The 24,664-nt window shown below is 35.8% G+C and overlaps 2 protein-coding genes across 22 annotated transcripts in view; one reads left to right on the top strand and one right to left on the bottom strand.

Moving 5' to 3' along the window:
- The window catches only part of CASK (calcium/calmodulin dependent serine protein kinase), a 192,339-nt gene that overhangs the window by 70,336 nt on the left and 97,339 nt on the right, over positions 1 to 24,664 (top strand). For all 19 annotated transcript variants that reach the window (XM_071751251.1, XM_071751348.1, XM_071751359.1 and 16 more), the window contains exons 3-5: positions 5,645 to 5,750; positions 12,478 to 12,555; positions 13,669 to 13,741. In XM_071751251.1, the coding sequence (XP_071607352.1) occupies positions 5,645 to 5,750; positions 12,478 to 12,555; positions 13,669 to 13,741 (257 nt within the window). The remainder of the gene's footprint in view (positions 1 to 5,644; positions 5,751 to 12,477; positions 12,556 to 13,668; positions 13,742 to 24,664) is intronic.
- GPR82 (G protein-coupled receptor 82) lies at positions 20,718 to 23,310 on the bottom strand. 3 transcript variants are annotated; one of them, XM_071751438.1, is made up of 3 exons: positions 23,223 to 23,310; positions 23,064 to 23,135; positions 20,718 to 21,840 (listed from the first exon to the last, which is right to left on the bottom strand). In XM_071751438.1, exon 3 carries the CDS (start codon positions 21,813 to 21,815, stop codon positions 20,781 to 20,783), a length of 1,035 nt encoding a protein of 344 aa, XP_071607539.1. In that variant the 5' UTR covers positions 21,816 to 21,840; positions 23,064 to 23,135; positions 23,223 to 23,310; the 3' UTR covers positions 20,718 to 20,780. The 3 variants fall into 3 exon arrangements, with proteins under 3 accessions (XP_071607539.1, XP_071607530.1, XP_071607548.1); XM_071751429.1 differs by lacking the exon at positions 23,223 to 23,310 and having other exon boundaries at positions 23,064 to 23,150; XM_071751447.1 differs by lacking the exon at positions 23,223 to 23,310 and having other exon boundaries at positions 23,068 to 23,150.

The following is a 24,664-nucleotide window of genomic DNA, read 5'->3' as shown; positions in this document are numbered from 1 at the left end:
TACATGCTGTCTTGAGACAGATGTCTGTAGCAGTGTGCTCAGCTTGGAGGTAGTGAACTGCTTCAGAGCACCTTGGAGTGTGGTGTTTAGTGTACTCTTGGCTACTGGAAAATGGAAACCGGAAAATTGCTGTGTGGTAATAGGGGCCTGCAGGGGCAGCTTCTCTGGGAGGAGGCTCAGGGTCTGCCCTGTGCTGGACACAGCTGCTTCCAGGTGGCTCCAACAGACCAAAGCTGAAGTCATTGGCCATCTGTCTGCCACTTCTGTGAAAATATGTTTAAGGAAGTGCAGGAAATGCTGGAGCAAGGTGTAAGGAGTGTGGAACAGAAAAAGGCAATACCAAGACCAGGGAAGTAGAAGGTTGACCGTGGCAGAGCAGGTGTCCTCTACAGCTTGTGGAGGAACCATGCTGGAGGAGCAAAAAGAGTCTGGAGTGAAGTTGAGCCTGGGAAAGGGAGGAGAAAATTTGTTGGTTTAATGGTTGTCTTTCTGATTACCACTACCCAAATTAGTAAGCATTAATTTTAATTGGGAGTTAAGTCAACTTTGTCATGTAAGGCTATTTTGCACACAATAGTATCTGATAAGCAATCTCCCCATCCCTATCTCAACCCATGAGCTTTGTTCCTGTTCTTCATATTTCCTACTCCCTGTCCTGCTGAGAGGAGAGTAAATTAGAGTCTGACTGAATTTAGCAGCTAGCCGAGAATAATCCACAAGATAAATAGCAATGTGTTTGTAGAGTGAAACAGTTGGTGCTGGGGGCTCAGTGCCTGCCTTAAACATGCTTCAGGGGGTTATTTTGAACTAGGACTAGTCTGTTCAAGACTCAAGTGCATCAGGCACCTTTCTTAAGCACATCGTTCGGTTTAGTTGTATCTGGAAGAATTCTGGTTTGAGTGGTCAGCAACATCTCCATGGTCTGCACCATGGTAGGTTTTGATTGATTCACAGTCAAGTGAAAAAAACATATTGTTTGCCTTCTCAAACTTAGTACTACTACATGTATTCAAATTATAAAATAACATCCTCTCTGTACAATATGTATAGAGGCATTTTAAGGAAAAAGCTCACTATGGATGTAGATATTTCCTTTCAAAATACTGTCATACCCAAGCGGGGGCTGGAGAGCTAATCCTTTAAAGGACTGAAGCTGGCAAATCAGAATGCTGTATGTTTAAAAATGACGTATGTCTTCTGTCTTGCTAAGACTTGATGCTGTCCTTCCCAAAAAAAGATGTGGCTGCTACAGTCTGTGAATGTCACTTCTAAGATATTTAAATGGGGCTATAATTCAGGCTGCCAGAGAGCATCCAATTCTTCCATGCTGTAGGATTCTATGAGCATACTTTCAAAATATATTTCAGTGTGTTTGAGATGTTTTTAAACCATGAGTATCAGATTTTGAAAGGAAATTATTTTTTTGCTGGAATTGTCAAAGATGCGTGGGATATTAGTTAACTCCCATGGAAATTTTAAGTGATGCTCATGTTTTATCTTTTCTATCAAAGACTGACATATCTCTCTTTATGATTATATAGACTACTTATCTTTTTAATGCTTCCATCAATTAATTTTCAGTGTCAGTATCCAAACATAAGGCTGCATTTTCTCAGTGTAGTAATTGTCACTGGGAATTCCCTTTTCAATCTTAAAACTTTTCTATTTGTTACAGAAGTCTGAACTTTCATGCCATATTAACAGCTTCAGTGAGTCTCTCTAATTAGCCATGTATAAAATGAAAACTTTAGTGTGTCTCCAGTTGCTAAAAACAAAAAAAAGCTTTGGAGTTTTGTAAACTGACTGAAAATCTGGAATGTTTATTAGAATGGTAGTGTAAAATGATGGCTTTTAAATGCTTTTCAAATTATGATATAAAGTATCAGACCATGTGCTAAGCACGTTAAATGAAGCACCACATCTTTCTGCCTATTTCTGGTTATGTAACAATTACTTTAAATTGGTTGGTAGAGAAACTTTTAAAGCTTGTCCTATTGCTTTTAGACCTTTACTGTTGTATTTATTATTGATGATGTCATTAATGTTTAATTTTGAAAGAAATGCTGACAGAGAAGGCTTAAAGAATGGACAAGAAAGTAATTTCTTCAGCCATATCAAAACAAGACGAATAGTTGAAAGGTTCAAAAAAGATTCAAATAAAAGATAAATAGTCCATGAATTAAAATACGACAGTTTGTTTTAAATTTTAAGACCTTTTCTTGCCTTAGGGTACATTCTTTTAGCTAAATTTTGTTTACTGCTGAAGGAGACTGTTCTAAATATGAGACACATAATTATTAGTAAATGATGCATGTCACCTCTTGCTCTTTGAAGCTCTCTTTCTCCACTGGCAGATTCTAGACTTGTCTTGAAGTTTGGGGGTTTTTTGGTATTTGTAATATGAAAGGCTTGTTTTGATACACGATGCATGGGGTATAGCTAAAATATTTACCAGATGTTTAGAAAACTTAACTGATAAAAATGGGATTTTGCTTAGGAAATCTTCAGTCACCTGCTTGCAGCCAAACATCTGCTTGGTTTTATGTTGTATTCAGAACTGGAAAAGTATCTGTTAGCACTTTGAATTTTAATTACCTCTTGAGGAGCATATGGAGCTGAAATTTAATTCAGCCTGGTAAAAGCATTTAGTAAAGGATTGAGTAGATGATCATCATTTTTTTATGTAGAAACAATGAAATTTGTGTGTTGCCTCTGCCTTTTCTCTTGTCCCCCTTTTCATTTTTACTGGTCTTAAACCTGACATATTTTGACCCTTGGGTCACAGTCCAAATGGACTGAAGAATTTGTCATCTCTTTTTTGCTCTGTGGCTTTGAATCCGTGTGGTATGTACTCATCTGTCTCTTTATAGGTAGCTTTCTTCTTCCTTAATAGCTCTACTGTTAAACAAGTCCCTGCTGTTTTTAAAATAGGACTTTGTTCTACTCTTAGCCCTGAGATCCCTTAGTCATACAAAACCTTGTTCTGTGACTTCTGTTCATTTCTTTGCCTGTTTGGATATTTTATTTTCCACCATCTGTTTCTCCTTTCTCTGCTGCTGATGCTCAGTCTGTGAGCAATTGTGTTCACTCCCTCACAAGCAAGTATTGTTCAAAGGAACAAGGTAAATGGCAGCATAGATTTTCTTTCTCACTGTTCCTCCTCCTTTCAAAATATGAATAAACTCCACAAAAAATTAATAAAATAAGCAACCAAACTAAACTATTTTGAACACTCTTTTGACTTGTAAATAAAGCAGAACTTTCCTGTAGTTTCCAATTGGATTTTCAGTTTGCATTCCAGCTAATAGGAGATACCGTGGTGAAGTCATTATACAGTAAGAGACAAAAGCACCCTATTTGCTGAAGATCATGGTCATCCACAGAATCACCTGGTTTTCTGTTCTCTTGTTCTATCCATCAGTCAGTTCACCCGTGATCCTGTTTAGGAAAGACTGTCCTTGAGGGAAAGACAAGGAGAACTTGTCACTTCCTAGGAAGTGGTAATCATTTAGTTTCAAATCAATGCCTAAGCGTGATGGAAGGGAACATTACAATATGGGTTTAGTAGATCCTCTGCATGAATGTGGTGTTAAAACTGCTATGTGAATATTTTCAATAGTGAAAGACATATTGTTGTTTTCTACGCAATAGAATTTCATCTCTTTGTAAAGGACAAAATTTACCTGAGTTTATTTATCTAAATTTCTGCTGTATCATTGAAAGACAATTATTTGCTTCTTTTTGCTGCTCTGTTTGCGCTTTCTAAGATTACATTATATAATGGTTTCTTAAGCAGTTGCTCTGCTCATTTTGCTTTTAGATAATATTTGCAAGGATAAAGGGGAGGAAACATGGAAATGTAATAGGAAAGCTCTAGTAAGAAAATTTTTCTTGTTTTAAAATTCAGTCACTTCCAAATTCTGAGCATTTCTCTGAATTTATAGATGACTAAAAGATCAAAAGTCTAGTATACATCTGAATAACCTGTTAAATGCCTTACATGGAAGGATATTAACCTCACTGGTTGTGGTTTTGAATGTTATTGATTAATCTTAGAAATATAATAGGGCTCAAATGAAAATAATGCATTTCAGATTTCTTTCCACTATAGCATGACAATACAATAAGCATTCTCAAACCTACAAACTGTATTTATATATTTTCCCACAAATATAAATGTAGGTCATTCTTGAACAATGTTGTGGAAAATGTTTGTTTCAGAATACAGACTGGTATTTTCCTCTCCTCAAATTATCATCAGAGGGATTAATTCAGGATTGTTTTATTTTTCTAAAACATGTATGGTAAGTTAAAAGGAAAAAAAAATTAAAGGGTGATTAAATAACAAAAATACCAAATAGTTTCAACAAAGAAAAAAGAAAATTAATTCAGTGCAGTTTGGGTTTTGGCATTTCTATACCAGCAAAGGATATATTTGTGATCAGGAAAATTAAAATGTTGTTTGTATAAAAAGAAAATCTCTCAAGCTTAGAGGAGTGTCAGAGTGGTTTCTGATCTTACTTCATTAACAAATTTTTCTGCTTTTTTTCCCCTCATCTTTAGAACAGAGATGCAATTTAAAGTTGTAAACTGCAAGAAATTCCAACATCAGAAAAATCTTATTTATGTATGAGGGTTTTGATCAGATATACCAGTATAGGTTTCCTGGACAGGTTGTAGAGTCTCCATTCCTGCAGATATTCAAAACCAAACTGGTTGTGATCCTGGGCAACTGGATCTCTAGTCTGGATCAGACTAGAGACGTCCAGATTTTAATAATTCTGTAGTGTGGTGAAAGAGCCTGTCTTCTGGTTTTGGACATAATTTCACAGTGATGTGGCTATTTAAGAGGAAAATACCTGGAGTACTGTGTCCAGTTCTGGAGCCCCCAACACAAGAAGGACATGGAGCTGTTGGAACTGAGTCCAAAGGGGGGCTAAAGGTTGTTCAGCCTGGAGAAGGCTCTGAGGAGACCTTATAGTGGCCTTCCAGTACCTAAAGGGGGCCTACAGGAAAGCTGGGGAGGGACTTTTTACAAGGGCATGAAGTGATAGGACATGGGGTAATGGTTTCAACCTGTAAGAAGGTAGATTTAGATTAGACATTACAAAGAAATTCTTCACTGTGAGAGTGGTGACACAGAGGAACAGGTTGCCCAAGGAAGTTGTGGCTTCTCCCTCCCTGGCAGTGTCCAAGGGCTGGTTCCAAGGGGCTTTGAGCAACCTGGTCTAGTGGGAGGTGTCCCTGCCCATGAAGGGGGTTTAGAACTAAATTATTTTTAAGGTCACTTCCAATCAAAACCAATCTGTGAAAATCTGTAGTCTGCAAATGTGCATTAAAGAAGTTACTACTGTACAGTTCCTCAGATTACAACCAAAGAAATCTTATCAGTTGGTCAAATCAAGAATGCCAGTTAAGTTTCATGTGTTTGTTTTGAGATCTATGTGAGTTTTTTAACTTCACACCGAAGTTTTGAAGGATAATAATTAAACAGCATTTCATTGGTATTCATAAAGCTTGAAGAATTTATTAGAAATTTCAGCTGTGTACATGTTCCCAAAATTATGTTCTAATTGTTTTCAGGTTTTGTTTTGTTCATCAGCTTGATTATGTAGCTAATACTCTACCTTCTTGTGTTTCACAGATCTGAAGAGGGAAGCCAGTATTTGTCACATGCTGAAGCATCCTCATATTGTTGAACTATTGGAGACATACAGCTCAGATGGAATGCTTTATATGGTATTTGAGTTGTAAGTTGCTCTCTTTGATTTTACCTTTCTTTGTTGTCGTTTGCTAAATAAAATCCTAAAAGTATGTCTGCTTCAGCCTGCATGTTTTGTAGCTCAGAAGTCTTGAGTGCTATGAAAATGTTCATTTCTGGCAAGTACAGGTTGTCCCAAACAAAAGCTGTTGTTACATTGGGTAGGTGGCTGACATCAGGCTGGTGCTTTATAGTATGCTTTAAAAGGGCAGAAATGTTCATTTATGGCACCTGAGTCTGTGACAGGGTACATGAGAACAAGTTAAAAACCTGCTCATATTTGGCATCTTTGAGTAACTGATGGTATTCTGTTCCCATAGTGAAGCTTTGTTTTCCAGACTATTATTCTTTTAGCACTGCTTTTCCCGTTTTAGAAAAGAAAATAAAGCTTATTGGAGTATAAAAGTATTCTTGCAAAACCCCATACCTTTTCATATGATATTAAAAGTGGTATTTGTCTAAAGTATATGTTTTGAAAGCTTGAAATAAGAGTTTATTTACCATTGGCATAGGAAAGGGTGAACAAAGCATGACTCTTCAGCACTGTAGAGGCATTTTAGTCAACACTTGCAATGTTCTTATTCTTTCAGGGAAACTTATTGTCCTTCTTGAGTTAGGTTTTAGCCCCTATGAAGACAGGGTGAGGAAGTTGAGTTCCAGTTCTTCTCCAGTTCAGCCTGGAGAAGAGGAGGGTCTGAGGTGACCTTATAGCAACCTTCCAGTATCTGAAGGGGGCCTACAAGAAAGCTGGGGTAGGGCTTTTTACACAGGTGTGTAGTGAGAGAACAAGGGGAGATGGTTTAAAACTTGAAGAGGGGAGATTTAGGTTAAACAATAGGAAGATATTCTTTAATTTGTGGGTGGTGAGAACCTGGAATAAGCTGACCAAAGAAGTTGTGGCTGCCCCCTCCCTGGCAGTGTTCAAGGCAAGGTTGGATGGGGCTTTGAGCAACCTTGTCTCTCATGGAGGTGTCCCTGCCCAAGCAGGGGGGTTGGAAATAGATGATCTTTAAAGTCCCTTCCAACCCTACCCATTCCATAATTTTGTGATTCTAATTAGGAGAGATAAAACAGACATGCAGAATGCTAATTTGTTCATCTTCTGTATTCTGTTTTCCTTCTCTTTTCTGTACCTATGAACTCTTCCTTTTTTTGTTCCCCATATATTCTTTCCTAGTGTTTGGGCATCTGTTTTTGTTTACTGATGCATTTGGCCAGATTATGTTGGGCCAAGCTTCATCATGCCAGTGTATTAGGTCAAATTGGTACATCCATTTGAGCCAACAATTTGACTTGAGATACGTACTTAAGAATAATTCTTACATGTTAGTTTTACCATTTGGGTAGAGAAAAAGTTAGGTGCCAACAGAAAAGAAAAAAAAAATTAAGCTGAAAACTGTTGCTTGGAAGTCTTCTGCCTTTTTTCAGGTGAGTTTATATACTTATGAATGTGTGAAATAATTGTTTTATGCTTTCCTATCTCTAAGTTTTGATTCAGTACTGACGTTGGTTTTTATTTTGTAAACCCCAAAGCATGGAATAAGTGAGTTTTATTATCCTATTATGAAATAATTATGTAGACCTTGGGGAGACATACTGTGGTAATTAACAAGATTTTGAAATGGAAAAAAGGTAGCTCAGGAACATGAGACAAAAGCAGTAATTATTTTTTTAATGGCAAGCCTGTTATCATTTATGTTTATATACATAAAAAGCAAGTCTGAAAATTAGGATTACTACATGAATACTGTACCTGACTTGAGGCAACATGAAAGAAGATGAGGCTAAATTATTTGAAGGATAATGATACTGTACCATCTCATCTCCTTGTCTCTCCTGTGCACAAAAAGGCATCACTCTTTTGCAAGACTGATAGAAAACAAGACAGCAGAACACCTGTGCTCAGAGTGGAGCAGGGAACAGGAGAGTTGAGGACAGAGTGTGTTATGCTGGATGGGATGTTTTGCTAAAGTGATTCAACAGAAGACTGATGTTTGCTTTGGAGTAAGACTGCATTGTCGGAGTTTGATTGAGTTAGTGGCATAATAAGTAATAGTGATCATAGTAAGAAACTTGCAGTTAGTGCAAAGGTACCTATGTATTTGTAGGTAACTTTCTCTTGTATTTCTTTCTATTCATTATGCTATTATAACAAAAAATGTTTTTGCATCTAAGATCTGTTTGCAGTAATAAAATATATTTTATTAGATCTATTTATTCTGAAATGACAGAAGAGGGGAAGACAAAACAGATCCGCAGAGGAGATAGAAGCTAAACTTGTGATGATATATCTGTGTATTGGCAGGTGCTTTGTATGAAAATAAATACAGATCCAGCACATGAAATGCACAACATAACCAAACCTAACTGTGCTGTCGGTTGCACATAAATGATACCTAAGTCAGCTGCTTTTTCAGAGGCTATGAGCTACATTGAACAGCTGCTGAAATAATCCTTAATATTTTAGCAAGTCTACTGTTACAAAAAACTGCAGGTTAAATAAACAACTGTAGCATATATCTAATAACAAGAGATTGTACCACTCGGGAAAAACAATACAAGCTGTGCCCAATTTTGAAAGCTTCTGTTACTGTAAACATTAAAAAAAATTAAGTCATAATTCATTGAAGTACTGATTAACATGGACAGTAGCAATGAAGTTTAATACCAATAAATTAGCTGTGTTTTAACAACTATGCACAAATTCAATCTCTCTTTAGAATGGGGTCATCATGTCACCTTACCTGTAGGTCACCATTAAGCATTGCTGTAATAAACCACATAGAAGCAGCTGGTCATAACAGATTAAGTGCCTTTGTAGAGTAAGAAGTAGATTCTATCCCAGAAAGTCTTATTCTTGAAGTAAAATTATTTTAAAAGTATTTAGATGTTACTGTGTCATAAATGAATCTATGTGCCCGTGCCACTTACACACCTCCCTAATTGCTCCCCAAAAGAGTAATGGGCTTGTTCCACTGATGGCAGAGATCCCTTGGAGGCTCCAGAGAGACCTTACATCTGAGATAAGGCCAGCTCTAGGCTTTATCATACAGCTGCAATTTTCTTTCTCATTCCATGGTGTTAATTTGCTAACAGCTGTATATAGAGTCATCCATCATTAATCTCAAGTTTACTGTGACCTTTTACCTAATGCAAGCCTGTAGACAATATGTATCAAACAGTATATTTTATGGTGTCAAAACAGATGAAAGCAATCTTCTTTTTTTTTTAAGTCTGTGCTTTGCAAAGAATAAATAATATGCAAAACTCTCCTGCTGTATAAAAATCCATTTATGAAATGCGTTGAAACCTGCTTTCTTTCATATTTCTTCAATAATGAGCTATTTTAGACAGTGCTTTCTGTGTCACATTATGTTTGCTTGGTAGTATATGCATGGGGTGGGGGGAATACTCGTTTTACATAGAATGATTTTTTTTCCTTTTTTTTTTTTTTTTTACCAATGACCATTGGTATTTACCAATGGCAGTACTTTGTGAAAAGTCAGCTACTTGAAAAATTTTAAAACAAAGCAAATGTTCCATTTGAAATGTCTGAAATCTACATCTAAGACTTAGAGTACACTATATGCAGTTTATTCTCAGTATAATCAAAGTGTATGAACTGAATTTGATGCTGAAGAGCTCAGATACAGAAGTAGTGAGTGAATACCTTAATAAATGGTCATTTGTAGAATATTATCTCACCACTATACATAGGTGGATTTGCTTTTCTTAGTGCATTCTATGAGAGATTTATCTCTTGGAATTGTAGACTTAGCTCATTTAGATATATTTAATCATTTTACGGTTTTATTTTTAAATGTCATCTCACATGTAGCCTGTCATCTTTTTATATGGATTTATATGACTTATGTTCTTTTTTTTTATAATGCATTATCGAGTCTTAAATGTTAAAGCAAAATCAAAATAAACTAAAATCAGTATTTTCCATACGAAAACAGGTTGCTGAGATTACTTGAGAGGAAATTCTTTCAGATGCTTTGAGGTGTAAAGTTTGGGCCAGAGTTTTAAAATACCCAGCAAAAGGAAGAAGTTCTAAATTCATTTTTAAAAGCTTGCAGTTCAGTTAGAAAAGTCATTAAATTAGAATCCTAGAATGTTAAATCCCTGTTCAGGGTTGGTTTAGCTGGCACTTTCATTGTAAATACCATAAACTGTCTCAGTTTATGTATCTTCCATGAGTGCCCTCTACTGGCATCAGGGGATTCTGTCTCAGATTAGGGTTGTGCTATAATTTTAGCAAGTTTTTTTGCAGTTTACTCATGCATCTTCTGCATATGTGTATATATATGTTTGCTTATTTCATTGGATTTTATATTATCATTTTTTAAATTATTATTTTATGGTTTTCACATGCCTAATGCTTGATAGTCCCTAAAAAACCTTGAGACTTCCCAACCTTCCATTTCATCAGGATCTGAAAACTTTAATGCTTTTACATCACGTAAGCCGTTTAGTTTCTGCAAAGTCATCTTTTAAGTCGTTGTGATATTGTTGAGTTTTAAGTCTGTTAGTGCACTGAATTTTCTGGGGCTTCTTATAACAGAGTGACTCTTGGTTTTGCAACTTCAGCTGATAAAATTCAACACCATTGAAGTAAATACAAGCCCTATTTTTACAGGAAGAAAAAGCAACATTTAAAGTAAGATTTTGCCTTGAAAAGGCGTAGTCATTTGAAGTGACCTGATGCATAATTTTCCTTTTGGAGATCAACAGAGTTCATTCTAATGGAATAAAGCTTTTCAACATCACCACTTTCTGTGTGTAGCAATTTTTTTAAATCAACATAATTTAATTAATTGAAAAATATTTGAAAACAAATTCAAATTGCCACCCACTGTTACAAAATTTAATGAAAAATGCTCATATGTATAAGTGGGAGATAGAAATACGTTAAAAACCATTCGAATTACCAAAATCTTTTTAATGGAAAAGTTATTTGAAGGAATGACAACTGGCTCAGTGTCTCAGCAGCTATTGATACTGCTAAAAATCTTGAAAGCCTCTATTCATCTGTAGTTCATAGCAAGGCAAAGGGAAATTGATCTTCTGAAGTGTTCTTCTACTTCATGAGAATGACACCTCCTAATTTTGGTTAGTTAATCATACACTTTGTATGTTCTATGGTCCTTGATGCTGCTCAGATTTCAGTTTTGTTTCCCATCTAGCTGAAATGAATTTTTGGAAGAATGCTGTGAAAGACTGATATGAGGGTTTTTTCCCAGTGAGCCACCTAAATCCAGATTTATGCATTTATGCCATTCTTATTGAATGTGACCCTGTTGCTGCTGTACAGTACTAGGTATAGTGTAGCACAGTATATTCTCTGAGTCTTATTTAGATATGTATACAGAATAGATGTATGGAATTGAGCATGACAGAAAAACTACTGGAAAAAAATACAGAGGGATATGTTGATGAGCAGAGATGAGCAGTCATGGTTTGGCAGTACAGGTTTCTGATCTATGGGGTTTGTTAAACCCAAAGATGGTACCACGTGCTGGCCAAGAAATTTGTTTTCCACCTTAAGGAGGTGAACAGGCATTTCATTTGGTATTCAGTCTCTCACAGTTGTCAGTGCTCTAAGCACATGATAATGTGTTTTGAATGGGGATAACTTCGGGATTTATTTGGGACCTGCTTCTGCACATTGCTTGAGACTCCCTGAGATTGCAATGCAGTTGTGTAACAAGGGAAAAAATTGTATGCAGACATTCTGGTTAGGTTAGCTTAACAAAACAGCCCTGATAATGTTGGCTTTCTAACATGTGAACTCTGCTTTTCTTTTGCCCCTTGAGTCTTTGACGGAGAGAAAAATGGAAAGTTGTGAAGGTTGAAAATTCTATGTTACAATCAACATTTTTGCAAATGACTTAAGCATGGATTACAATATGTGGTTTTATTGTTCCTGTTACAATTCTCTCCTTTCCCCATCTAGAAATTAACAGTTTTAGATACAAATCTGCCTTATTTTATTTACAGGAGAAAGAAAAGGAGGGCAATTATGCCACACCAGGTTGTTTTGGGGTTAAATAAATGGTAGTCCAATTTTATCCTAGGGAATGTTAATATATGTTCATCTAGAATCGTACTTATTATTGTGGCAAGTTGTCAGAAAGACTACAGACAATTAAGGAGAAAAAGAATAAAGTATGAAGGCTCAGACCTAGTGATAGTGTACACTGTACTGTCACTGTTTTCAGGTGCCTTCAGTGAGGCTATGAGGTGTGAAATTTCTTCTGTGCTCCTTATAAGAAACTAACTGGAAAGACTATACTAGATTTCTAGAGTATTTTTCAAAGTCTTCATCTAAAATTTGGTTTGAGTAAGATCTGTGTATAACTACAATCTTTATTTACAGGATTGCACTTGGAATGCTTTTTTGAGAACACATTTAACATAGTATCATGTATTAGCTGTTAATTTGCAGAGCCTTCTTTTACAGGGCATTGATTTTCTGCTGTCATATTCACTTTTTTTAATGAGCAGTTTAAGCAATAGAAGAGATGTTTGGCTTTGCTGATGTTTTGAGAGAACTGTTATATGACCTGAGGGGCACAAAATGTTTAACCTGTGGCAAATATTTTATGTAAGATTTATATAAGTGGAATAAACGTTGTTTTTTTTTTTTAGCTCTTTTGTGTAATTGATAGTGTTTGTCTGTCTTAAACATTTTTCCCTCTTTTTACCTGCAGCATGGATGGAGCAGATCTGTGTTTTGAAATTGTGAAGAGAGCAGATGCTGGATTTGTGTACAGTGAGGCTGTAGCCAGGCATGTATTATAATTTTACTTAATTCCACATGATAAATAAAAAAAGAATGGAGTATACTGTTGCACAATCAGGTTATTAAAAGTTGGAATAATATAAATAATACTATTTCCACAGTCTGAATGTGTATTACAATAATTTCCAAAGTAGAACTTAGGAGCATTTTGTCACTAAGCAGTTGTATTAATTCGATGAGATTATTGAGTAAAATAGTATTTCACATCCAATACTTAATTCTTTGTCTTTGATTTTTATAGAGCTTTCATGCAGTGGCATTAGGTGACTTTCCTGACAGTGTCCTAGTGTCCTAGTGGCAGGATAATTGAGCTCAAAGCCCATGAGACCCTGTGTTTGCTTTTCTCAACACTGTAGAATTTTCTAATATCATAGCAGCTGGGTTGCAAGAGGCATCAGGAGGTCTCTAATTCAACCTCCTTCTCAAGGCAGGGTAAACATTACATTTAGAATATGTTGCTTAAAGCTTTGTCCTGCAGGTTCTGGAAGATCTCCAAGGATGGAGATTCCACAGACTCACTGGGCAACTTGTAATTGGGCACTGTGTAATTATGTTAATGAAGAAATATATTTCCCTGTTATCAGCTGCAACCTCGAGGACAAGGAATGCCTCCCTTAACGCATCAGTAATGCTCTACCTCATGCAGCCCAGGATGCTGTTGGCTTTCTTGACTTTCTAGTAGGGTCAGTAATCTTTTAGAGAGTCCTTTGGATGTGGGAGGAAAAACTCAGTCTTATATCTGCATCAAGCAAGCCAAGATCTTGGTTCTATCCCTTTCTAGGTAAATCAAGCAGTGATACTAATTTTTTTCCTTTCTGCATTTGGTTATTAAAAAAAAATTGAAAGGTCCCGACTCCTCTGTCTTATGAAGCAGAATTTGAAACCTTAACAAAATGGAAAATGCAAGATTTTTTATTTCTAATTTTTCTTTAGTGCAATTGGAATAATCCTCAGACGTTAGATTTTATTATTTACTATGATAAACACAAAGTTCATTCTACTGAATTCTGTATTTTTAAGGTTAAATTGGTTGATTAGTTTCATATTTATAGCAACTTTTCCTGTGAGTTTGTCATGTATGATGTCTTTGTTTTTTCAGTCATTACATGAGACAGATACTGGAAGCTCTACGTTACTGTCATGATAATAATATAATTCACAGGGATGTGAAGGTAAGTGGTTTTAATTCTCTTTTTCTTCACCACAGTAATACAAACTGCTGAATGCTGATCTCTAATTTAGAGGGAGGGGGAAGCTATAGACAAGAAAACTAGATTTGCTGAGTGTATGCTTATTCTTATGTAGGATTATCTTATCTCATGTAGGATTGAAGCCCATTTCTAATTCCATTAATATAGTACATTTAGGAGATCTTTATTCACAGATTACATATGTTTTTGATTGTAGTCAGTATAATTTCTACTTTTGGAATATTCATATGAAATCTGCTTGCATTTTTTTTCTTGTTAGGAAGTTAATATAAGTTAATTACGTAAATTAAAAATCATGGGTTCATTTTGACAGCATAGTGACACTCTTCATCCAAACTCAGATTTCAGAGAGATATGCATACTTAAATGCTACAATATTGGTAGTATTATCTACTTTTTGCAAGAAGACTTGAAAATCTCTAATACAAACAAATCTCTAATACAAACAAGCAATACAGGGCTTAAGAACAGTGTATGTACCTACTCTTTTTGATCTGGTGAATTTCATCCTGTTTCTGTGGGTATTCATACAACTAGTTTATCCCAAAGTACTGCAATGTAAGCATTTGGGAGTTTTAGCCTTAGTGGGTTTGATACTTTTCCATTTGAATTTATGTATTTTCTATGTCGTTCTTGTAGATAGTTACTCCCTCTTCTCTAAGAGTCTGCTTTTAGAGAGGGAAGGAGTCGTGCACTGTTACTGTAGGAATTAATGAAAATTCTAATGAGCTCTGATGATGCAGTTTGAGAAATGAAATTTGGGGTTTAGTGCATAGAAGTGCGTAGAGAAGACTGAAAGACAGTGAGATGTTTCAGACTCCTGCAGGTGATGTGTGAAGAAGGAGGGTACAGACACATTTGGTTTTGCTTACGCAGGCATTGCACACATTTTCCAATCTTTTGTTCCTTTCCTTTCAAAAATCAAAAATGTTATTCCATGTAATCGGCTGTTTTTTTCAATTTTTTTTCTTTTAAAAGTAATTTCTTACCGTAAATTCTAAAAATTACTTCTAACTTGCTTACAGAATGTCTCATTTTCTTCTGTCGTGAAGGTTTTAGATCCTTTTCATTATTCATTTTTGATACCACATGAGAATTTCAGAATTTGCATCTTTATGTTGCTGTATCTTCCTGAAAGCTGCACCATGTTCTTTAGCAAAAAAAATTTCAGTTTCAAGAACTTCTGAGGGACAGCCATTTTGCTAGTCTAAAATGGGAATTTATTTTGCTGCTTATCCAGTCTCTGAAGAGCTTAAAAGCACTGTTTTTATTAAATACCATCTTTAGAAATAAACCTGTTCAATTGCATGAGCAAGTAAGACTTCTTAATGTATCTGTCCAAGGCAGTGTAAACCAAAACACGATTTCATTTTGACAGAAACAGTGCAGGAATATAACTATAGGGTTTGGGTTTAGTACATACTAAGCTAAGTGCAGTATCCCAGCTGTAGATGTCACTGTAGACATTGTTTTGAAATGAAGTAGACTAAATGACCAATTTCCAAATTATCAGAATGGATGAAAGTGCATTAATAAAAATCTGTGATGTTTATGTAGTCAAAATACATTTTTTCTGTTCTTAAGCTTCCTTTGCATGTTATTTTTAGTTACAAAATCTTTGATCATTATCTAGTGCACAGGATAAATTGCACCTTTGTAGTCCCTGTAAGGGTTAGGTGTCTTTTTAACACTTTTATGCTCCCTTGTCTCTTGACTTATTAGGGAGACTTAGACAGGAATAAATCAGTTTGCTGTAGTCTTGTGCCAGAAACTTCACATGACCTCTCTAAATGACAAGATCTACTAATGCTTCCCGAGCACCATGACTGCAGGCTCTGATGAACTCCTGTATGCCCCAGAGTCACCCCTGATGACAGAATCAAAACCTTAAAACCTTCAAAAAATGGCCTGCAGTTGTCTTAATTTCCTTCACTGCTCTGTGAGCCCAGATGTTTCTTGAGGCTCTGTATCATTTGACTCCCTTCAAAATTGCTTGAAGGCCTTATAATCAGTGACATTTGTACTTTTGCTTCACCTTCAGTTCGTGTGGTCTGGCATTCATTCACTGCTTGGTTTGTATGATCAGGAAAGTAGAAAATGCTAATGCAGAAAGGTGGAAAATTCAAGCCAACTATGCATTGGAAATGTGAATATCAAAAACTGTTTATCTTACCACAAGATTTATTCCTGTTCTGCTAAACTAGTGGTATAGGACTCAGCCATTCCTTGTATTGTTTCAGAACCTTGCTATGTCAGAAATATCCAGAAGGTGGCTACTGGAAGCAGAAACATTGAAATGGGGTCTTTTCCAATACAGAATGTTATTACACAGTAGTTCATATGCAGAGTTATCTTCATGAAAGAGAACAGAAAAGGGAAGTGGGAGTAATGTGGGTCTGAAATGAGATGCTTGTCTTTTTCTATAAAACCCTTGCTAGAGTGTGTTTACTGTTTGTCACTGAAGTCTGCTGCTTTTCCTTGAGCTGTCTTAGACAATAATGACAGTATTTTGTCAACATAGTAATTAAAAAGTAGTGAGTGGGAGAGGACAACAACAACACAACAAAGAAATAGCAGAAAAATTGCTTCTCTTTCTTCCAGATTTCCACTCCTCTATATTCTGTCCTGCAAAATATTGTTTTCTCTTACTTCAGGAATAAGAAAGAAACAAAATGGGCTAAATCTGCATTAAAACAGCTTTTTTCCTAAGAAAAATAAAACTGAAGATAGTTCCCATGTATATGACAACACATTATTTACAGACAATAATTCCATGCCTTGACATTTGATGGAACTAAAATCGAAGTCACCAAAACGTGCTCTATAGCTATAATTTTTTTTTCAAGAAAAATAAAGATCAATTGTATGCTTCTGCAACTCTTTGCGTCAGCATAGAATACCACTGATCATTGAATTTCCTTGAGTTCTGTGCTACAGAATTATTTTAACAATTATGATTCTAAAAACTGAATGTGGTGGTTTGTTATAAATGTCCCTGTGGCAGTTGATGTGGTTTAGAGTACCGAAAGCTGCATTGTGCATTTAGCACAGTCACATTTGGTCAGCATTCAGTATTTTGAGTTGTTATATTCTTAGCATGTGGAAAAAGTTTCTTTATCTTATCTTGACAGTTTCACTGCGTTATCTGTTAGTAAAACAATAGATCTAACGGTGATCTTGGCTGAGGACTTCTGTGCTATTTACTGGAAGTAGAGTGTGATTCTTTTTTATTGCAAAATTTTTCACCTATTTATGTTTGTAATAACTTCAACTAGGTGTTTCTAATCAGTAAAACATCAAGAGGTTTTACAGTCTTCAGTCAGCCTATATTGTGATGCTTATGTAACATTTTATATAGAAAGAATCTTGTAGAATCTTGCGGAAATCTTGTTATAAAAATACCTTTTAATATAACAGTAATTTTATCTCATCAAGAGCTTTAGTTGCTAGGATCTCATCCTTAGTTCACTCCAAAAACTCCAGCTTTGTTGCATGATTTCCATATAGTTTGGGTGCTTGTATAATTTGTTTGATCAGTAAAGTATAATTATTGGTGTGTATCAGGAGTCAAGGCAAGCTTTCTGGCTAAATGTAGACATCCAAAATATTTTCGCAAAAAAATATTTTCACAGGTTCTCAGTAGGTAAGAGTGTTCCTCAGTAAGTGTGTTTTGTAGAGTGCTTCCTCATTCAGTGCAGAAGTTGAGGTTCCAAGAATAAAGCTTTCTCAGTTGTTTCTTCAGTCAGTCCTTCCCTCCCCCCTCCCTCGTTTATGTCCATTCCTTTACAAATGTTTCGCATCAGAGTTGCCATTTCAGGAAGTTTATATATTTCAATTATGTGCCCTGCAGTCAGTAAATGTGGATCTTCTCATCAATGAGTTCAGGACCTATGCAGCACATTTGAATGGGTTAACCAGGAGGTAGACAGAGACTTGCAGGCTTCCAAACTGCTTTGCAAACGATGTGCTGTGCATATTTTCCTTAGGATTTTGTGTTCCCTGCTATGGAAATGAATTATTTTGACTTTTACTGTACAATTCCCAAGTCACTTGCTGTCTCCTGAGTTGGCACCAGGATGTCTAAGCGGTGCAAGAATTTTAGCGTGTGAGTTGGGCCTTGCTGAAGTATTTCTCTGTCTCTCTGTTATGCCTTTCTATTTTGGGAGGTTTGTCCTGCATGAAGTATTCTGTCAAATGTTAAACAACATATTACTCAATTTTTAGTTTCTAAAATTGCCTGTACTGCATGAAAGCTTTTCCACTATTTAAACCAAGAAAAACTTTAATTTGGAAATTTAAAGGAGGCATCACCTTTAACAGTCTATTTAAGAAAAAAAGTAGAGTAAATACCACTTATTTTCTACTATGTAGAAATGATGAAGTGGGATCTTACAAAAAGTCTATCACAAAGTTGTATTTGATCAGTAGTTCCCAAAGTCTCATCCATTTTCTTACTTTTTTGATAAATGCAACACTGGGGAACAAGTGATTGTGGCTAGAAAAGTGGGAAATGACTTAAGGCCAGGCTACCATCGAAAACTCTGCATTAAGGAAAGCATCTACAGGCAGATGTTCTGATGAGATAGCCTAACAATTGTATTCCCTATAAAAAAGTATTTAAAGGACAAAAGCTGTTGGTTCTTAGTTTGGGCCTGTGTCAAACCAGAACACATTGGTAGTGAGCTGCTTAGCTCACCCAGACCTACAGCTACTGATCTAAACCCAATCATCTAAGCAGCACTGTGCCATCTAGAGGACTTGAACTGCTTGAGTCAGACCTGCTGTAGGTAGTTGGTCATTGATTATGTTCAGCCAAACACCCACCTGCATAAAACAGCTTCATGTGCTCAAGGGCTTTGTTCACAGAGCAACTTTCCTACAATGCTTTGTAGAATTAGACCCTTGAAGCTGCCCACTTAAGGTTCTCCCAGAAGTTATACACAGAACATCACGTGGGAATGCTGTGAAAGAAGCCATGATTAAATTCTCTTATCACAGGTAACATTGTATGGTACCTGTGATTTTCTGTCTTTCACTTGAGTCCTTATGTAACTTTATCAGAGCATGCAGCTATTACATAATTTTGAAGTATTGGGGTTCCTCCAAGAGAAGACTTAATATTTTGTGGTACTGGCACTTGGTTTGGTTTAGTATATCTGTTACGGAACTTAGTAGTAGAGTTGGGAAACTTGTTCACTACATTTTATTGGGAGGTTCCTGTTGAATGATAGAATTTCTTAGAGTATGTAGTGTTTTTTACCAAGTTTTACATTCAGTAAATTCTTCTTGATCTCAGTTGGAGAGCAGAGTACAAAAGGGAAAAGGCTTGTACATAATCTTACATCTCCTACAGAAATTATTCAGAATAATTGAAATCTCTACCTGCTGTACTGTTCAAAAATAAAACAAACCACTCAGCCAGAAACCCTCCTGGTTTGCCCTGCTTGCACACTGTTAATGATTATTAAATGGTTTATATAAATAAATATAATATAAATAAATATATAAATATATTATATAAATACATTAAATGGTAAATAATAAGCATTTATGCATACCTAATTAAACCATAGAGTATACCTCGCAAGATTAAATTAGGAGTATGGAAGTTCCAGTGATTTGTTTTGCGGTTGGGTTTTTTTGGTGGTTTTTTTATTTTTTTGGGGGGGGGGGGGTGCTTTTTGGTTTTTTCTTAATAGTGAATAATACCAGAGGTTAGAAATAACTACGTGTATTCTTTTTTCCTTCACTTATATTATTGTACATTCAGATATATTGCAATTTTGTAGATCTTTTGTGCCTTATGCACTGTTTTATAAATGGTCTGGATTTAAACATTGCTGTAAAGGATGTACCTTGTGGAGCAGCATGCCTTAATCCACCTTTGAAGTGAAATAAGTCTGTAGCACTTTTGGGTGAGTGTGGTACCTTGAGAACACAAAAGCTATTGCATACCAATAAGAAAGCCACTGCCTCAGCTGTTGAATCTGACTGCCATGGATAAGACTGCAAGACAAAGTATTCCTGACTAAGCTACAGAGCTTGTATAGAACCTATTGTTCTCAAAGGCTAAGTAAAATTCTAGGCTGCTGCATCTTTGGGACTTCATCCCTGCTGGTTGTTATTATTAACCCTGCAGATATAATTTCATTAACACTGTGGCCATGAAAGGAAGTGTCAAAGCAGGGCAATAAATTAGTGAAATCCTAAATCTGAGAGATTTTTTCTGCTATTTTGTCACAAAGTTATAGTAAAACTTTTCTTGTGAAGGATAGAATTTAAAAAGTGCATGATTTCTTCACACAGTTTTTAACTCCTGAAAACAGTTACTACAGTAAAACCCTAATGTGATGTGCATACCTAAAGTAAATGTCATTTTGCAGTAATATTAGAATCATCAATAAATTTTCTTCATGCACTGAAGAGTTTTAGCATCTCATGATGCACTGACCATTAAAAAAAAAAAAAAAAAAAAAGTAATTGAGCTTTTACTCAGATAATTCTGAACAAAAAATACATGTTGATCTTGAGTGTGTTTTGTAGATCCCTGTGCCTGCTTCCTTAAGCCTTCGATATGTGGTTCAGACATTCCATCTCTGCTGTGTTCACCCTTTTTTTTTATAAAGAAAACCTGTGTCTAAAACCTGGGAGTCACTGATGATAAAAGAGAACTAGATCCTTAAATTCTGCCTAGTTTCTGCCTCCTTCCTTTATTATTTAGGTGGAAAATGCTGTCCTTAGGTCAAGCATAAAATATCTTCTGTATTGCAGAAAGGGAAATTACACAGTTCAATATATTAATAACTTGGATTCATTTGGATTTACACATTATATTTATTACAGCTAATGCTGATGTAGCAAGCAAAATAATTTGAAAAAAAAATACAAGTAACATTTTCATTTTGTTTAAATATTTACCACTTCATATCAGAGTCTGATTATAAGTAGTTTAAATTAATTTATTGATACTTATATTCTACTAACATCTTTCCATATTTCTTTACATTTTGGGAGTCTCATTAGTGAAAGTACCAGCTTTGTGTTTGTGGTTTTCTGGTGTGGATTTTTTAAACAGGCCATACAGACTTTTCTTAAATGTTTTATCTAGCAGAAGGGTTATAACTGGATCTAAACTACTTTTACTAGCTGCAAGACAAGTAAGGAAATTTTTAATTTCTACTAGATAGTTTAACCTTGGGCAGTCATTATATGTAAGCAGTACATTAAAAACTGGCCTAAATATATGATATGGAAGAAAGCAGACAGTTAATATAAGCTGGATTACAAGAATGTTTCTTTTCACTGTTTTATAAATTAAATGCCTTTCTCCAATACAGGTGTTTTTTTGTATTTTACTCAGATGTCTGGTAAGAGAATAGTAGGAAAACAAAACCGTCAGAAATGATACAAAAAAAGATGAAGTGGCAAGAGAAGCTGAAATCATTGTGGAAAACTGACCAGCTTCTACACTCATACTGTAGCATCTGTGATTTTCTTCCATAGCCCTTGCTTGGGCGCTGTATGCTATAGCTGTTACTGTTATGCAGACCACAATAAACCATATAATGATGCACAAATATTTAGCAAATTTTGGCTGACGAAACTTTTCAAGTACACATCTGTAGAAGTTTTCATTAGCTGCTTGAGAGTATTGTGTGTCTCTGTTTTTCTTCAGTGTTGCATACTGACTCAGAGCAATTGAACATAAAATTATGATGGTAACATACATACTGACATGCATAATTAGAGTACCAAGGTAATCTGCTATTGTACATGCAACAGAACCATAAGGCCATTGGTACCCCCTTGCAAAATACACAGCCAGAAAAGGCATAGTGCTACATATGAGTAAATTTGCAGTGACAAGATTTACCAGGTAAATGTATTGTGTTCTTTTTGTGGATGCTCGCCTTGAGAATATCCAGGCAGTGAGAATATTTCCAAAGCTTCCAGCAGGAAATAGGAAAGAGTAGATGACTGGTAGAGCTATGGTAGTAGCTGATGATGGCTGAAGAGAACACGTTGAATTTCTCATTTATGCTGAATGATAATGGTCAGAGCTGTAACAGAATTTTTAAAATTATATTTCTGTACCATGCACTTCACGTCTCATATATTTTGCTCTTATTTTAACTGTTCGTTTATCTCCCTTTTCATTGCTACTAACTGCTGTTTGTCCTCTGGGGTTATCATCTTGAGTTTGCATGAGGTTACTGTTTGGGTATTCTCTTCCACTGAGATTATGTGAAGAAAAGTTGGCTGATGTTAAACCTCAAGGATTTTACATGCATAAAATCTAATAAAATAAATGAGGAAACAGAAGGTTTAAGATGGGTTCTGACAATAACTTGTGTGGTCTTAGCTTATTCCTCAATTTTCTGTAACATCTGAAACCTACTTTGGAAACTACCTCTATGCTATTTTAAGTTAAGTAAGCAAAAGAAGTGCAAAGTACTACTTTAATTGCAGAAATGCAGATATCCTGTACCTCCATTTCAGTCCAAATTAAACTGAGTATGATTCAGTAAGCTGGCTAGATGCATTTATTTTGTGCTGACATCTGTATCTTATGTTATTTTATTCAGAGCTCTGAACTTCCATGACATTTTGAACAATTCCATCTGAACTTTTAAACATACAAAATGGTTGTCTAAAACTGCCATATGTATTTTTTTTCCATGTTCAGTTTTCAACATTTCCTCAATGTCCATACTTCAAATAAGAAATCAAATACAATAAGAATCAAATCAAATAAGAAATCTATACAATGAATGCATATGAAAACTAGCATTTCAGCTCCCTGACTTGTAATGAAGAGAAATTTTCTTGTTAGATGGACACTATTTAAGTGTAGTGTATCCTAGTTAGCTTTTGTTCCATATACAGTCATATGGAAAATATTAGTATTTCAAAGTTACAGACTGAAGATAATTTCTTTGAAAACAGCTGTAAGCAAATGAACTTAGATACCAAGGAGGATTGTGTAGCTATGATAAAAAGCCCAGACAGCAAGCTGATTTAATAGCAAAAGGTTTAAAAATCATATTTAAAATTATACTATAGGCCATGCTTGGCAACTTGCAAATTAAACTGACTTTTATAGTTCTGGCATTTTAATGTATACTAAGCCCCATATGGATTGTCTTAAATGCTTTTATTACAATGTTATTGTTGAATCACAAAGTAATCGTTGAATCCAGTTGTTTAGAAGTCTAATGATCTTTTTTGTGTCAATGCCCAAATTTTGTCTGGTCAAACAAAGAAGTAGTAGTTTTAAGCTTACCTACACAAGATGCAGGCACCTTCCTTTGCAGAGAGGAAATTTTTCTGTCTGATGTTCTTTTTATATCCAGTGCTGCAATGGAAGGGACGATATTTGAATCTGGAAAGTACAGCTAAAAACAGAATCTCTCTGACATAAGTAGGTTTTCAGAATGTACACCTTTCTTTTACAGTGTCAAAAAGCAGTTAGACATTTAAAGTTCAGAATAGATGATGCTGTCTGTACAAAAAAGACTGAAGTTAGGCCAGGATGCAGCTCCATTAGAGACAGAAAAAGAGATACTGTGGAAAGCTGATTGCAACAGTCCTTCGGTCATACAGGAATGGCACAGAAACACCTTTAGTTGCTTATATAGTGCTTTCCTCTTTTTCAGTGTGGAGAAGTTGTTACTGTCATTCACTTGAGGACTGCCCACTTTCCGTGGGCGGGGAGGGGAAGGAAAGAAAGAAAAATTGTAATTTCAATTGCATTCTTTTCTTTAGCTCCACAGAGCTATCACAAAGCTGTCTATTCCTGAAGCCCACGTGCAGTAATACCATATCCGTGGTTTTCTTCACATTAGTGACCAAAGGAACACATCTCATAAATCTAGTCAGGTGATGGATTGTTTGGAAGCAAATTACAGCTGATGAGTGCTAGGTATCAGTTGGGGAAAACTGACTCTGTGTCCAAGAAGTACAGTATTTTATAGAAATCATCCAGAAGTGTGCACTGGGTGATTACCTTCCTCCACAGGGAAGATTTGATCCAAGATCATCAAACTGTCTTTAGGTCTGCAGAGGTTCAGAGCATTGAATTTCCTTCTGTCTGTTTCATCTGTGGTTGCCAGATATGACTTTTCAACAGTTTTAAGTTCCTTTATGAGAACAGAGGAGAACACCAGATAAAAACTTAAGCAATTTTGGTTACGTTCTTGTTTTGTTAGTTTTGCTTTAGGCTTAAACATACACTGTAAGAATCCACCTGAATAATCAACTATCAATTTTTTTTCTTCAATTTCATAATTAATTTTGTATTTTTTCTGCTGGACATATGTATGATGGTGGACATATGTATTGGCCTTCTGTTTAGACTACATAGTTGATCTCATTTAAGATTAAATTTAAGTGAGGGGAAACTTACTGTGGAGCATTAGTAATTAGTTTGTAATGCTGTCATTAGTTTGTATGTACTTTAGTTCGTGTTCCTGTAGATTTAGTTGTACCTTTGCGGGTTGTTTTTTTTTTCCCCATTTCAGAATGTATAATTATCTTAAAATTTAAAAGAATCATAGAATCATAGAATTGGTTGGGTTGGAAGGGACCTCAGAGATCATCAAGTCCAACCCTTGATCCACTCCCGCTGCAGTTACCGGACCATGGCACTGAGTGCCACATCCAGTCTCTTTTTAAATATCTCCAGGGACGGAGAATCCACCACATCCCGGGGCAGCCCATTCCAATGCCTGATCACCCTCTCAGTAAAGAAATTCTTTCTAATGTCCAACCTAAACCTCCCCTGGCAGAGCTTAAGTCCATGCCCTCTTGTCTTACTGGTAGCTGCCTGGGAAAAGAGACCAACCCCCCCCTGGCAACCCCCTCCTTTCAGGGAGTTGTAGAGAG

Source organism: Heliangelus exortis, chromosome 1, assembly GCF_036169615.1.
Source record: "Heliangelus exortis chromosome 1, bHelExo1.hap1, whole genome shotgun sequence".
NCBI classification, from domain to species: Eukaryota; Metazoa; Chordata; class Aves; order Apodiformes; family Trochilidae; genus Heliangelus; species Heliangelus exortis.
Note: the sequence above shows the minus strand (reverse complement) of the source record. Positions and strands in the feature narration are given on the sequence as shown.